This window comes from Terrapene carolina, unplaced genomic scaffold, assembly GCF_002925995.2.
Source record: "Terrapene carolina triunguis isolate 2854851 unplaced genomic scaffold, T_m_triunguis-2.0 Scaffold130, whole genome shotgun sequence".
NCBI lineage: Eukaryota > Metazoa > Chordata > Testudines > Emydidae > Terrapene > Terrapene triunguis.
The window spans coordinates 23373060-23389243 of record NW_020664481.1 but is presented as its reverse complement, the minus strand read 5'-3'; the positions used below and the strand labels follow the sequence as shown (position 1 = coordinate 23389243).

Genomic DNA, 16184 nt, shown 5'->3' with positions numbered 1-16184 from the left:
AGTAATAGAGTGCAATGAATTACACAAACAACATTAAGGGCTGGGTTGAGGCCTCTTATGAAATACATTAGTATCTGTTTATTACACATCACAAAAAGAAAAAATTACCCCATATTGAAACCAGCTGCTCTTACTACCTTTCCTTCCCACCGAAGAGTTGGTGAGAGCAACGTCAGCTACCAGGAGATGAAGCAAGTAAGTGGGACTGACTTTGGAGACCTGCTGAAACCAGTGGAAGCAGCTCCTGGCCACTTGCCAAGAGCCATTCTAGGGGGATAGGAGTATCCCTGTTCCCCAGGCAGCTGTTCAGAAAACACCCAGCACCTGTAACCTGCTTGGTTCCCATTCCTTTCTCACTGTATGCTCCCTCCCACACAGTGCCCACAGTCCTTGTCTCCACCCAAGTCAGACTCTGGAGTAGTTCCTTTTTTGGTATACTAACATCAACTTCTTTAGGAGTGAGGGACCAATATGGAGACAATTCTCAAAAAGCAGGGGCCCTAGTCTGGAATCTCTCAGGTTGCTTTGATGTGTGCCAACACAGACAATAATGTGTACACCAGTTCCCTATCACAAAGAGGATAGAGGAGCTGAGAAAATGCCTTATTCAATCTGTAATTAAACTAAACTATTACGTGATTTTTAAAAATGAACCTTCAGTTTGAGTTTTCTATAATGAATCTAGCTGAATTTGTAAAGGTGTTTTGTTTTTTAAATGAGAGCAAAACACTTTAAAAAGAGGAAGCCTTAGTTTTCAAATACATTTCACTCTTTACAGATGTCAAACTCTTCTTCAGAAATCCAGGAAATAATTTAAATAAGTTGTTAATAAACCACAGATAAAGCTCAAAAACTCCATCCAGAAGCTGTATTGTTTTCCATTAAATTATTAGAAAATAAAATTCCCCATGTTATGCTGGAAGTGGGATTGTGTTCCCTAGACAATAAAGGTACAATACACCCTCGCTATAACGAACACCTGGGGATCCAAGCCATTTGGTTCTTATAGCCAGGGGTTTGTTATAGGGAAAGAAACCTGCTGTGTGTGGGGGGGAGAAGGGGTGGCTGACACCTTGAGCCCCGCAGCAGAACTGAGAGCTCCTACGGCCCCGGAGCCATGGCAGACAGCTCCTTCGGCAGCAGGAGGAGCTGTGTGCCCCCACCTCCCCGCAGCCCTGGAGCCAGAGGAATTGTCAGCCCCCTGGCTGCAGTAGGCGGGGCTGGAGATGGGATGAAGGGCCGGAGATGGGATCAAGGGCCAGGTTCGCTATAGCCTAAGGTTTACTATTACGAAGGGTGTTATAGTGAGGTTGTACTGTATTGCATGTCATTAATATACAGTCAAGAAATAAACCCAAGGAATTAGTTACGATTTCTCAGATAAAACCGAAGAGACACACCAATCTAAAGGATCATTCTTCATCCTCAAATTATCTCTGGGGAAGTATCCTGGTGGATAACGAAGATTGTGATACTGATCCCAAAGGACTCGCTTGCTACGAGGAGGGGTAGGAATAATCTTTACTTTTATTGGGAGCTTCACAGTAGAAGTCTGCTCTGCACCACTTTTAGACTGGAAGAAAAAACGGAAAACAAAAATAATGAAATGCTTTTCCTAAAAGAGTATTTACAATTTCATTTAGGATTATAAAGGTCCAGAAATACTGAAGAATGATTTTTGATTTTTATTTGCCAAGTTTACCCACTAAATCCAGGAACAGTTTCCCAGTGCCAGCAACGAATGTTCAGAGATGAAGGTCTAACCCCATAAATCACACAAGTATTGTAACCCCATTGTAAAAAATCCTTTGTATATTCAGTGGTTTACATCTATGCTCAGAATTTAAAATATTTTAAAAAAGCTTCGGTGCTTTAAACATTTGAGACTTCTCCAAAACAATGAGTTCTTTTTTTGGAGAGAAAAATAATTCTAATTTATTATCAATCCCTGAAGATTTCCTATATTCCACCAGTTTACTTACAATTTATATTAGCCTTATCTCTCTATGGAGTTGGCCATGTGAATGGGGTTTTTGTTTCTTTGTTTGAGTGCATTCATTTCATGTTTATATCATGCCCTCAACTGTTACATTTCTTGCTCAGACTATTAAACCTTGTCCCCAAATTCAACTGCACCCAAGATTATAAACCTAAACCAACCACTTAGAGGGATATTCATTTATCACTACATGATAAAACACTGAAATGAGGTAAACTTACTTCATTTTCTGCAGGGGACAATACTGTGATCATGACATGACCTTGAGCAATGCCTTCCCAAGATGCTGCTTTCTTTGCTACAGAGATAGAAATTGCTAGGTATCCTGACCAAGGCCATAACACCGGGGAATAGGAGAAAGCCACTTCAATATTATCTCCATTCTGTGGTAAATAGGGCTGCCAGTCCGGCTGCAGAGTAGAAAATAGAAAGTGTTGGTAATTATTTTAAAATGTTGATGAAGGAATATTTGTTGTCACAAAGAATCTACTAAATTTTATATACACTGCTTAAAAACAAACACACATTTCTGGAGATCCTGTTGTGCTCAATTATAAAATATAAAGTCTGGGGGGGTCAAATATTGTATTAATTATTCCTTGCATCAATTATTTAGACAGTGAGCTCTTGGGCTGCCTTTAACAGGTATTTGTACAATCACCAGAACAAATGGGTATTTCTCTACTAAAAATAATAATTAACAGAAACAGTTTTCCTCCAACAACAAAAAGGGATGACTAAAGGGTCTCCACCCAAATTATACAAACTTCGTCTAAGTGTTAATGCTAGCCCAGGATGTTGGAAAAGGACTGCAATATGCATCGATGTTCTTTTAAGATTTAATCTGTAACAATACGTTACTGACCTGCCCAAGGACTATTCATTGTCATTCATAATGGCAATAGTCACTGGACCAGGGAAAGAGAGTTAAGGTTGACTATCACCTGGTAATTAGGTCACTCATTTAGGACATGGGAAACCCAAGTTCAAGTCCCTGATCCAATGACTAATTACTCATAAAGAGTGGAACAGCTTCAGCAGGAGAGGTTGAGCCCAGTAGTTAGGGTGCTCTCCTGCAATGTGGGAGACTCAAGTTCAAATTGTTTCTCCACAGCAAGCAGATGGGGGACTGAACCCAGGACTCCCACATCCCAGGCGATAGCATTAAGCACTGGGTTAAAGCTGATAAGGGAGCCATCCCATCCTCTAGACATGTTACAACTCCAGTCCTCCTTTGCTTTTGTTAAAATTCCCCAAATTGAAACAAAATCTTTTGAGTTGGGTTGAAACTACATGTTTTAACCCAGCTCAACATTTTTTTGACTTTTTGAATTGCTGAAAAAATTTGTTTTCAGTTCGACCCAAAACGAAACATGTTTTGATTTTTCAGAATTGCTAACAATTCAAAAAATCCATTATTCACACAGCTCTAGGTGTACCAGGTTTATCATGCCAAATAGAAAAGTAAGAACAAAGTATCATCCTCTCTCTAGTCAGAAAACTTGGTATTGATGAAATAGCCTTGACTTGGGAAAGGATTAGCAGCAGCACTTCAATGTGAAACATTATTGTTCCAAGTCATGGCTATTTATGTCTTACCTTGTCTACAATTCTCCCAGTGACACCCATACCATTAAGGATGGTAATATTAACAATAGTTGGCATTCCTCCATAATAAATAGGTTGGGAGCAATAGGGCCACATGTAGGGGCATTCTGTCAAGTCAATGTAGCTTGGACTCAAACTGAAAAAAAAATACATACAGTAAATTTTAAAAAGTACGTACAACACAATCATGTTAAAAAGTCAGAGGTAAAATTAGCAAGCTATAGTCACTCTCACAGCTCTGATCTTTCTTCCCAGTGAGTCTGAGACATAAAAACCATGATTAAATTAAAATATAACATGAGAAAGTTTTATGTCAGGGATGGTCTGGTGATACTTAAGCCTACCACAGCATGGGGGAATGCATTTGATGATCTTTGCGGTCCCTTCCAGCTCTACATTTCTATGTGAAATAAAGTTATTCTTTTTATTTTTAGAATGAAAAAGAAAAAAGAAAAAAGAAAAAGTAACAGGACACAATTTAGCACAATAAAAATAGTGTTGGATAACTAAAAAATGGTGTTGGATAACTAAAATTGGACTATTTCTCTATTTAATTGCTGTATTCACAATACTTGTTAACGTAGTGCTAAATTTTCCACTACACACCCAGGGGATTAAACTAAGGAAGGGAAGAAAATGTAGAAACCTTCATAATAAAGAGATGACAGATTCATGCCCCTATTCTTCTCTAATTTTAGCAACATGATGGCTTCTGACAAGAGGCTTTTCATTAAACTCTTCCATTTGAATTATGTAATCTATATGCAAGTTCTCTTCACCATGTGAGCATGCAGACTGCTCAGCTGAGCAAGATGTGTGACTTTCTTTTAAAAGAAATATTCAGAATACAATGAACATGAATAGATTATTAATTAACTAAGAATTAACACTCACCTGGCCTGTGGCTTATAGCTATTAAGGATCTGGTAGGCTCTAAGAAGATCCAGTTTGCCATGCCCTTGCTCAAACATGTTAACGCCAGGAAGCCTACGTGCAGATGCAATCAGGGCCTGCTTCATACTAGCTGGATTCACCATTTCACGCTTCTGAACTGTGCTAAAAATGACAAATGTTTATTAGATTACATTTAAGAGGCACTGTTCTGGTCTCAGGCTAGGCACAGAATGAGAAATGAGACTAAGGCCAGGTCTACACTCAAAAGTTAAGTCAACGCAGCTACATCGCTCAGGCATGTGAAAATTCACATGGCTGAGCAAAGTAGTTCAGCCAGCCTAACTCCCAGCATAGACAGCACTAGGTCGACAGAAGAATTCTTCTGTCAAACTAGCAGCCACTTCTCAGGAAGCGGATTTACTATGACAACAGGAGAACCCCTGCTGTCTCAGTCGTGAGCATCTACAGCTGTGCTGCTGTAGCGTTTCAAGTGTAAGCAAGCCCTAAACTTATTCTAACCCATTCAATTTAAGCAAAACGTAACTGACGTTAATCTGTTATATGCATAACCTATAGTTAAAACTGGAGAATATCACTTAAGTGATTTTTCAATGGAAATGCTTAAGATGAAAATGGAAATGGCAATTTCGCCACATATTGCTCCTTAAAACATGTATAATTTTTCATCTCTACAACCCAATATGCTCAACTGTCAACAATATTTTCAGCCCAAGAGATATTTTGTTCCATGTCAGAAGTATACTTGAAGTTGAAAACATCTAGCCCCGTTCTCTGGAAATCTAAATCTTTATATATCTTTCTCCTCAACAATACCCACTTCTTTTCAAGGAAAACAGAAAAAGCATACTTGACTATTTTGTTTGAAGAAAACAATCGCAATTATATTCAAGAAATATACAGGCTGCTAATACATGTGAATAGTTAAATTTGGAGGATGAAGTTTTCTAAGTATTATATGTGGGCCATTCTTAAACTACTGCAAGATATTCTTGAACTATTGTAATATTATTGCAAGTTCAATGTAGAAAATGAAAAATCCTCTTTTTCATACAGCTATTTATCGCTTAGCAGAAAGACTTAAGAAGCCATATAATGATATAAACAACCAATGCGCCCACTGCCCCCGCATACATAAAATGTATAGTATTTAGGCACCTGGTGTAAGAGTAAAATGCAAACATCTCCCTTTTTTACCAGAACAAATGGACAAGTAAAGTTCAGTGACTGAAACAAGCTATTAAAAAGTATGGCAAAAATGGATCAACATTATAAAATATTTATTTAAATCTTGTATATCTAATAGGGCTGTCAAGCGATTAAAAAAATTAATCATGATTAATTGCACGATTAATTGCGCTGTTAAACAATAATAGAATACCATTTACTTAAATATTTTTGGATGTTTTCTGCATTTTCAAATATACTGATTTCAATTACAACACAGAATATAAAGTGTACAGTGCTTATTTTATATTTATTTTTTATTACAAATATTTGGACTGTAAAAAAACAAAATAAATATTATTTTTCAATTCAACTAATTCAAGTACTATAGTGCAATCTCTATCATGAAAGTTGAACTTACAATTGTAGGATTATGTGCAAAAAATAACCGCATTCAAAAATAGAACAATGTAAAACTTTAGAGCCTACGAGTCCACTCAGTCCTACTTCTTGTTCAGTCAATCGCTCAGACAAACAAGTGTATTCACATTTGCAGGAGATAATGTTGCCCACTTCTTGTTTACAATGTCACCTGAAAGTCAGAACAGGCGTTCGCATGGCACTGTTGTAGCTGGCGTTGCAAGATAGTTACGTGCCAGAGGCACTAAAGATTCATATGTCCCTTCATGCTTCAACCACCATTCCAGAGGACGTGTCCATCCTGATGATGGGTTCTGCTCTATAATGATCCAAAGCATTACGGACCAACGCATGTTCATTTCATCATCTTTGTCAGATGCCACGAGCAGATGGTTGATTTTCTTTTTTGGTGGTTTGGGATCTGTAGTTTCCACATCAGAGTGTTGCTCTTTTAAGACTTCTGAAAGCATGCTCCACACCTCGTCCTTCTCAGATTTTGGAAGGCACTTCAGATTCTTAAACCTTGGGTCAAGTGCTGTATCTTTAGAAATTTCATATTGGTAACTTCTTTGAGTTTTGTTAAATCTGCAGTGAAAGTGTTCTTAAAATGAACAACATGTGCTGGGTCATCATCCAAGACTGCTATAACATGAAATATATGGCAGACTGCAGGTAAAACAGAGCAGGAGACATACAATTCTCCCCCAAGGAATTCAGTCACAAATTCTGTTAATGCATTATTTTTTTAATGAGCGTCATCAGCATGGAAGCATGTCCTATGGAATGGTGGCCAAAGCATGAAGGGGCATATGAATGTTTAGCATATTTGGCATGTAAATACCTTGCAATGCTGGCTACAAGAGTGCCATGCAAATGCCTGTTCTCACTTTCAGGTGACATTGTAAATAAGAAGCGGGCAGCATTATCTCCCATAAATGTAAACAAACTTGTTTGTCTTAGCGATTGGCTGAACAAGAAGTAGGACTGAGTGGACATTGTTTTGGTTTTGAGTGCAGTTATGTAAGAAAAAAAAATCTACAGTTGTAAGCTACACTTTCATGATAAAGAGAATGCACTACAGTACTTATATGAGGTGACTTGAGAAATACTATTTCTTTTGTTTATCATTTTTTACAGTGCAAACATTGAAAAAAAAACAGAGCAAAAAAAATAATATAAAGTGAGCAATGTACACTTTGTATTCTGTGTTGTAATTGAAATCAAAATATTTGAAAATGTGGAAAAAAAATCCAAAAATATTTAATAACTTTCAATTGATATTTTATTGTTTAACAGTGCGATTAAAGCTGCGATTAATTTTTTTTTAGTTAATCGCGTGAGTTAACTGATTAATCGACAGCCCTAAAATCTAAATATTAGGCCCAATAAATATAGATTATTCGAGACTACTTAATGTCTCAAACAGAAAAACTGTGTTTGTTGTTCTTCAGAGAGTTAGTTTTCATAAGTGCAGAAACAAATATTTTTAATTGAGGGGCTTTTTAAAAGTCAATTTACAGATCTTGTTAATCAAACGCATTTGAGATACGTGTTCTTCCTTTAATCATTACCTTACTAGCAAAGTGACAGCACCTGCCACTACCGGAGAGGCAACACTTGTCCCAGAGAGGGAGCGGCATCCACCCTTCATACCAGAACCTCTCACTCCAGAGCCATAAGTAACAATGTCAGGCTTCACTCTACCATAACCTCCTGGCAGTTCCTATGAATTAATTAAAAAAACAGTTTATGTTTAGATCAACATATCATTTACTGGTGCTGGCGTATGTCAGAGACAGGATACTGGACAAGATAGACCCCAGGTCTGATTCAACCTGGGCAATTCCTATGTAATTCAAACTATTCTGTATATGTTTTAGATTAACAGTTCATATACATTTTTCAGTTTTTTTTTTTTAAGTAGAAAAAATTTAAATTCAGAAAATTTTAGACTTCTTCAGACAGCTTAAAATCATAAGTCTTAATCAGTCACATGTAAGACAAAGGAGGTAATTATTCCACTCTACCAGACAGTGTTCCTTCTAATTTTTCCCACCCATGTACGGAATGAATTTTGTTATGTGCACCAATATGGAGGTGATGTGTGACACATCACCTCCATATTGGTGCACATAACAAAATTCATGTGGTGGGGTCGAAGGGTTCGGAGTGTGGGAAGGGGCTCAGGGCTGGGACAGAGGGTTGGGGTGCAGAGGTGTGAGGGCTCCGGCTGGGGGTGCAGGCTCTGGGGTGGGGCCGGGGATGAGGGTTTGGGGTGCAGGAGGGTGCTCTGGGGCTACGGCAGGGAGACAGCACTGCCCCCAGCAGCTCCTGTGCTGAGGGGGGAGAAGGCACCTCTCCCTGCCGTGGCAGCTTCAGGGGTGGGGCCGCAGGATAGGCGCCCCTCCCCCGGCAGGCTCAGGCCTGGGGAGGGGTGCCGCGGCAGGTCCGGGGAGGGCCGCCCCGGCCGGGTCTGTGCCTGGCTGGGCTGCCCCGGCAGTTTGGGGCCGGGCTAGGCTGGGGCTGGGGCACCTCTCCCTTGGCTGCTACAGGTCCCCAGGCGGGTTCCCTGAGCACCTGTGTGGTGCTAAGAAGGCTGCTGTGTGGCCGTACAGCTTACAGGGAACCTAGCTACCAGGTAATGGTCAGGCCTCAGCTAGTATTGTCCTGGACTCTGGGTGCCATTCTTTAGGAAAGAGGTGGACAAATTGTAGAGACTCCAGAGTAGAGCAACAAAAATGATAAAAGGTTTAGAAATCCTGACCTATGAAGAAAGGTTAAAAAACCTGGACATGTTTAGTCTTGAGAAAAGAATAAAGGGGGACCTGATAATCTTCAAATATGTTAAGGGCTGTTATAAAGAGCAATCAATTATGATCAATTGTTCTCCATGTCCACTGACGGTAAAACAGGAAGTAATGGGCTTAATCTGCAGCAAGGGAGATTTGGGTTAAAAAGTTTTTCTAATATCTAATTATAAGGGTAGCAAAGGGTTTGCACAGCTTCTAGAGACAAGCACTAAGCCCATATGTGCTCCTCAAGTTAACAGACTGCCTAAGGATAGTGCCGACAGTGGAGCTAGGATCCCACAAAGGGAATGAGGTGGAATGAAGCAGTAACCACAGCATCCTGCACAGTGGCTAACAAATCTGGGTGATTTGAGGGCAAAGACATGATGCACCCCATCAAAAAGCATAAAAGGGTCCCTCTGGCTCACTTCCATGTAGCACTGAAAACCTAAAAGCCCATTAAAATAAAGTTCTGTTCTGAGGATGAAATGGCTATTTTAAGGATTTACTTTTATCACCTAAAAAGGAACTTCATTTAATTGAAGTCAGTTTGTGATTAGAGACTGCATTCAGTCAATTCTCCTGTACCTATTACAGTTCAATACTTTGCACATTTTACCTTTTCAACCACATGAACTAATTTAATCCCAGATGACTGGACCTACTGAGATTTAAAAAAGCTAACATGGCAGAGAGGGCATCTCTGTTAGAATGAGAAAGTTCATGTTAAATGTTTTGAAGCCATGCATATTTTATATTTGAGCTTACCCAAGTGGTCATTCCCCTTGATGAGAAACGAGCTATATTATCTTCAAAGTCAATTCCTCCTACTCCAATCACATCCATCTGGTCAGCAGGGTTATTGAGAGTGCTAAAATGAGTGAGCAGAGGGAGGGCAGAAGGAAGGGGGGGTGGGAGGGAGACAATAAAAATAATGGGCACATCACCACCAGGTTTTCTTTGTCTGTCTAGGTTCTGCAGCTTTGACAACTGACAACCTTGGATAGTTGGGTGAATTATTTCTGACAACTTCATTTACAGCAACTATGCAAGCAATCCCTTAAAATATCAAAACATATACCAAGAAAAGGAGCGATATTTATTTTAGTATTATTACATGAGGGACCAAAAAGCAATCAATACATTTCTTAGATTTTCCCTGAAGTTTGAGATTTGCATGCACGAAAGTTTGTTAATATTGACAGGCAAACATCAGTTTTAAGGACTCACTGACTTCTTTTAAGGGTTTACATACTATCAAAACTACTGAATTAAATAGCTGCAGCTAATCTAATTCAAGAATGTGCTCCTCAGGTAAAAGAAAAATCTACAGTGGAAAAAACAGCCTGACTCATTCTCAAAAGATGGAATAATCTGCGATTTTTTTCCCCAAGAAGAGGTAGGGGATTATACCTCAGATACAGGAAATTTTTAATCAAACGCTTTTAAAGAAACTTACCCATATAAAGGGCCATCATTGCCAATAGCAGAAACCATGATCACATTGTTAGCTGTCAGTTCCCATACCTGCAAAGCCAGCAAATATAGACACATTATTGAAAGCAATGTACTGAAGCCAGTTAAATAAAGAAATAAATTATTTACACACGTACTGTACTAGTCTGACTACAACAATTTCCTTAAATCCACACTTTTTATTTTAATGGTACTTGCATCACACATACCATTGACACTTTCACTAATATAATTCTCAGTCTCAAAGAGTAAGAATAAACACAACTATTAGTGCAGGCCAAGGTTTTCAAAAGAGACAAATGATTTGCATGCCTTCAGCTCAGACATGTAATTTTTAATATTAAGTTATATGCTCAATAATCCACCAGTAATTGCACCCTTGCATAACAACATGTACATACTAGACACCTAAATCAAATACTACTTTCTACCCAAATTTTCCAAGGAGAGCAGTAAACGTTTGATTGTCAAATTAAACTGAATTAAGATAATTTAGAGAGCGTTTGGAACAGAACAAATTATTTTCATGTGCCAAGCTACCTACATAGCCCTTTCCAAAACAGGTTTTTAGGTTTTGGTTCTTTTTAAACATTTTAATTAATTTAGTGCTTTTGAAAGATTGGTTCCTATGGCTGTCAGTCTAAGTCATATTTCTTCATAATTCAGGTACAGTTCTGCAGTTTTTACTACAGATGAATGTGGGCTTAACGATTTTTAAAGATAAAATGTAATTGCTAATTTTAAAAAGTTATTTTTCAATGCTGACTTACTTTGAAAAAGACTTGTAGTCACATATTCCAGCCTATTAACTCTACTTCTAATTAAATCAAGTTTCCTCATATAAAATTTGCAATTGAACTTCTGATAAATGGTTTCTGATTACAAAATTAACCCACCATTCAGGAGTAAATTTTTCAAAAGCAATGGATTTTAGCCAACAACTTTCCATTTAAGCTGGTGAGAGTCACACTACTAAAACTTCACCTAGCACTTTGAAAACTTTACCCATCAGTCTGTATACATGGGCTTTTTAATAGAAACCATTCCAATAAAAATAGTGGCCAGTAAAGCGCTGATCTTGTAAGCTGCTCTGCAAGGACAGACGCCTGAATCTGTGCAGACCTTCACTGATGCCAATGGAACTCTGCACAGTCATGAGGGTCTGCCCACACAGAACAGATTTCAGAATTGGGACCAATGAGGCGACCATGCTAAAATATATATGTTCATACAGGGGAGTCGCATCTTATGCGGGGGTTAGGTTCTGAAGTCAGCGCATAAGGCGAAAATCACGTATAGTCAAATGCTCATTGAGTGGAATGGCGGGCGGAATCGCCCACACTACAGGTACAGTATTTAAATTGTTATTTTTCTCTTCTTTGTTTTGTTTTGCCGAGTGCGTATAGTTAAAATCGCGTAAGTTAGATGCGCCTATGATGAGACTCCACTGTAGTTTTTGCACTTACCTTGTCAACAAAAGGATGATCCATAAAGTCTGGACCACCAATACTAAGGTTTAATACATCTATCTTCTTTAAGATGGCATAGTTAAAGGCATCGAGAAACCAAGATGTATAGGAGACCTGTTTATTAAAGCACAACAAAAGCAACCATTTAGAAATCAAATGAGAATATAACAAAATAAAGTTAGGTATTAAAAGAAATAGGAATTTAAGGGTAGGAAACAGACAAAAGTAGAGGGCTGAAACAAAAAAAATCCTACTTTGTTTTTTCTTTGGTATTTAAAATGAAAAGTTCATTTGATTTTTTTTTTTAATCCTTCATTAAAATAACACTAAAAGTAAGAGGTAGTGGCCCTGGATGAAGTTGATTTTAATACCAAATTCTTATTTGAAAATAAACTCCAGGAGGCAATTCTAAAATCTGTGTAAATGTACATAATTCTGTTAAAAAAACAAACTCTCTCTTTACAAAAGGAAATACTTTAAAGTTCATGAGAATTAACAGTATTTGTAATTTAAGGGTTAATAGTGTGTTATTCCAGAAAGGTTTGAATTAAAATAAAACATTTACAATATCTACCTGATTATTTGTGAAGACCCTAAAAATGTGCAGCTCTGCATTTGGAGCAAATCCCTGGCATTCCCGCATGCTGGCTATAACACCTGCCACAAACGTCCCATGGCCCAGACCTGTTGCAAATTAGTAGTAGTATAAAGTTAATAAAATAAAATGTTAGAGGCCAAACCATTTCACTGTAAAATTTTTAAAAATCCAGACATTTTGTATGCAGATCCAATTGCTTATCTCTTTCATCCTTAGGAACATTTAAGTTTATTTTAAAAAGCAACAGAAATGTTGGTCCAAGTTGAGAACTTGTTTCACTTTGTTCTAAAATGCTTTGCAATAGATGCTAAGCAATTCCTACCAACAACAATTTCTACAACTGAAACTGTATATATATGGGGTGAAATCCTGGCCTCATTGAAACCAAGTTTTCCTCCTGATTTCAGTAGAAAAAGAATCTCATCCATTAAATATATAATGTGCAGAAACAGAGGAAAAAGGATATCCTATAGACAGGAAATATTTTCTATCCCTCAAGTTTACTTATTAAATGTTTTGGTCAACTCTAAACAACTTTTTTCCCCCCAACTGTTTGGATTTGGCTGTTTCGGGTGTGTTTCAACCTTTGTGTGTGTGGAGGGTTTGCTTTTGTTTTTTTAATTGTCCAAATTTGAAATCAAAATACCATTTTGAATTAAAAAAATAGTGCATAAAGTTAAGTATTTGCATATTTGCAGCACAGGTGTATAAGATGGGGCAAATACAAGACGACGAGAGACAATCATACAAAGGCAGATAAAAAGAAATGCAGAATATTGGTATGGATCTGCAGAGTTTATGTTGGTGCCACAATTTTTCTTTTCCACTGAAAAATTATGTGGATTACTAATGTTTAAAGGAGAGCTGCCAAAACTGTAATAACTCACTAGATTACCTGAAAATGAATCAAAATATTATCTCTGATAAAAGGAAAAAATTAACGCACTAATATTAAAAAATAATAGGGGCAAGTCAAAAAAATGCCTGGGAGTTGCCTCACCCCCAGGTATTTCTACATTGCATTTCTGCTTGGATAACATTTTGTCCCCTAGCCCTTTCTTAAAATCCTTGAAGAAATATGGCATATGACTCAGAGGAGACAACACAAAATCCTGGGAGGTGTTGAGCCATCAGTTAATTTAGTGAGAATTCAAAGCACTCAACACATTGCAGAATTTGGTCCATTATCTGGGAAGACATGTAATTCTAATCTCAAATAAACAATTTTACTTCATAATCCATGATGAAACACATGATGTAAAATACATAATCTATAGTTTCAGCAATGCTATATATTAAACCCACCATCATCCAAGGTTCTCTCATTAGTCCAGTTTGTTCTTTCTTTTACGTTTTTGAAATGTGGATGTTTCTCACTCAGTCCAGTATCAAAGACAGCAACTCTTACACCAGCACCTATTTCCGTAAAAGAGGATTGGTATGCAAACATAGCATTTGTATCAGTTTATTCTGATTTATAAATGGAGTCTCCTGGGTGCTTAATGCACTGCATGGTCTACACAAAGCATTTCATGTTTTCCAAAACCAAAAGTCCTGGTTCACTCTAGAAATTCACCTAAAGAGCATTAGTTCCATTCAGTTTCATAAAGGCAAGACTAATTTCACAGAGTCGGGGGGGGGGAAAAAAGTAAAGCTAATTTTGACCCCATGAGGGATTTGGATCAAGGTAAGGAGATCAACAAATTGATCTCCTTTTTACTTTTACCTGCATACAACTGAAAATTACACGTGTATCTTGGTTTTTCAACAAAAATGATTTAGTATATTTTTCTAAAGAATTACTTTAAAAGAATATTAAGTTTACAAAGTGAAACACTTGAAAGGTCAGGAAATATAAAATATAGTTGCCTGTGCAACCTTAACTTTTTCCACATGCACGTATGTATAGTAAAAGCTCTTTCATCCAACACTTCACCAACCAGCAAGCTCTATAAACCAGCATTTCTGATCTGCATTAAAAGTCTGGTTTATAGTGCAATTGGTGCCGTCCCAGCAGGGGGCTGGGACGTGGGAGGAGCTGCGGGGCACGCTCTGGGAAGAAGTTTGGGTCTGGGAGGGGGCTTGGGTCAGGGGGCTTGGGGCGCAGGAGAGGATTGTGGTGCCACATTGGGGGTGAGGGGGCGCTCACCTCCAGCAGCTCCCTGCAAGCAGCTCCCCGTCCCTGCTGTTGTTGGCGGAGGCACGGCCAGGCGGCTCTGCAGGCACGCTGCCTCCGTTCCCCCTCCCCGAGCACTGATTCTGCGGCTCCCAGCCCACTGGCCAGGAACCGCAGCCAATGAGAGCTGCAGGGGGCGGCGCCTGCAGACAGAGGTAGCGTGCCTGCTTGCACAGCCACCTGGCCGCACCTCCGCCAGGAGCAACAGGGACAGGGAGCCGCTTGCAGGGAGCTGCCAGAGGTGAGCATTCCCTCCCTCCCACCAATTTGGCACCCTGAGCCCCCTCCCACGACCCAAGCCCCCTCCTGGACCCAAACTCCCTCCCAGAGCCCATGCCCCTCAGCTCCTCCCACGTCCCAGCACCCCGCCCCACCCCGCCACTCCAAACCCCTCCCTCTGAGTTAACTGGCATTTTTAATTTATCGGCACCCCCCGTTCCCCCAGCATGCCGGTTAAAAAAACTTTTACTGTATTATGAGAAAGTACCTCCATGAAAAACTTCCTTAAACTTCCACTATAGAACCAACCACAATGCCCACACAAAATACCTCTACATTACATCCACAGCACGTACAAAATCCTCTGTATCAGTGGTTCTCAACCAGGGGTCTGGGTGCTCTGGGGGGCCACGAGCAGGATTCAGGGAGTCCGCGAAGCAGGGCCAGCATTAGAATCATTGGGACCCAGGGCAGAAAGCCAAAGCTCCATTGCATGGGGCCGAAGCCCAGAGCCCCACCACCTGGGGCTGAAACCGAAGTCTGATCAATGTAGCTTCCCAGGGACTCCTGGAGTGTGGGGCCCCAGGCAACTGCCCCGCTTGCTAACCCCTAATGCTGGCCCTTATATGCAGAAAAACAGTTTTTGTGACACTAGTAGGCCGTGGAGTTTTTATAGCATGTTGGGGAGGGGCCTCGGAAAGAGAAAGGTTGAGAACCCCTGCTCTATATTACATCCAAAGCCCAGCCTTGGATCTCTACAGCAACAGCTAAATTATAATGTATTTATATACATATATAGTAAAGTCTCTAATGTTATTTTCACATGAAAAACTGTGAGACTGGAATAAGGGTTGTGTGTTTTGAGTGCAATGTGGAGAAATTTAGTGTTTGAATTACAGCTGGCTAGTTGCCGGAACTGCAAGGCAGCCTGTTGTGCAGATGTACTGTGAGAACATTTGAGTAGTGTGAAGTTTGGGTGTTTAAGGTAACCTTCATTTGCATGCTTAACTTGTGATTTCCTTATTTTTTTAGTGATTGTAATGGTATATCAGTGTTGACAATTACTGACATGATTAGCTATCAACGTTGATATTTGTTATCCTCCTTAGCCCACTACAGAGACTCAATGTCCCCTACACCTTCTACAGCTGAACTCCTTCCCACTTCCCCCAGCCACAACTACCCCTAACACAGAGACATGCTCTCTACCTTACATGCAACAACTTGCTCCTCACCATCTCCCCCTACCACATTAAGCTTTTAAAAGTTGATATGTATCAACATTTAAAAGTTTAACGTAGCAGGGAAGCTGGGAAAGAAGCATATTGAGAAGTGGGGCTGTAGGGGGACA

The 16184-nt window shown here is 39.4% G+C and overlaps 1 protein-coding gene across 1 annotated transcript in view; it reads right to left on the bottom strand.

Moving 5' to 3' along the window:
• MBTPS1 (membrane bound transcription factor peptidase, site 1) overlaps positions 1-16184 on the bottom strand; it is a 43072-nt gene that overhangs the window by 13860 nt on the left and 13028 nt on the right. The window contains exons 5-14 of the mRNA XM_024202240.3: positions 13744-13854; positions 12415-12524; positions 11838-11954; positions 10355-10422; positions 9664-9766; positions 7678-7829; positions 4502-4663; positions 3599-3743; positions 2221-2409; positions 1401-1573 (exon numbers count right to left, since the gene is read on the bottom strand). Of these exons, the coding sequence (XP_024058008.1) occupies positions 1401-1573; positions 2221-2409; positions 3599-3743; positions 4502-4663; positions 7678-7829; positions 9664-9766; positions 10355-10422; positions 11838-11954; positions 12415-12524; positions 13744-13854 (1330 nt within the window). The remainder of the gene's footprint in view (positions 1-1400; positions 1574-2220; positions 2410-3598; positions 3744-4501; positions 4664-7677; positions 7830-9663; positions 9767-10354; positions 10423-11837; positions 11955-12414; positions 12525-13743; positions 13855-16184) is intronic.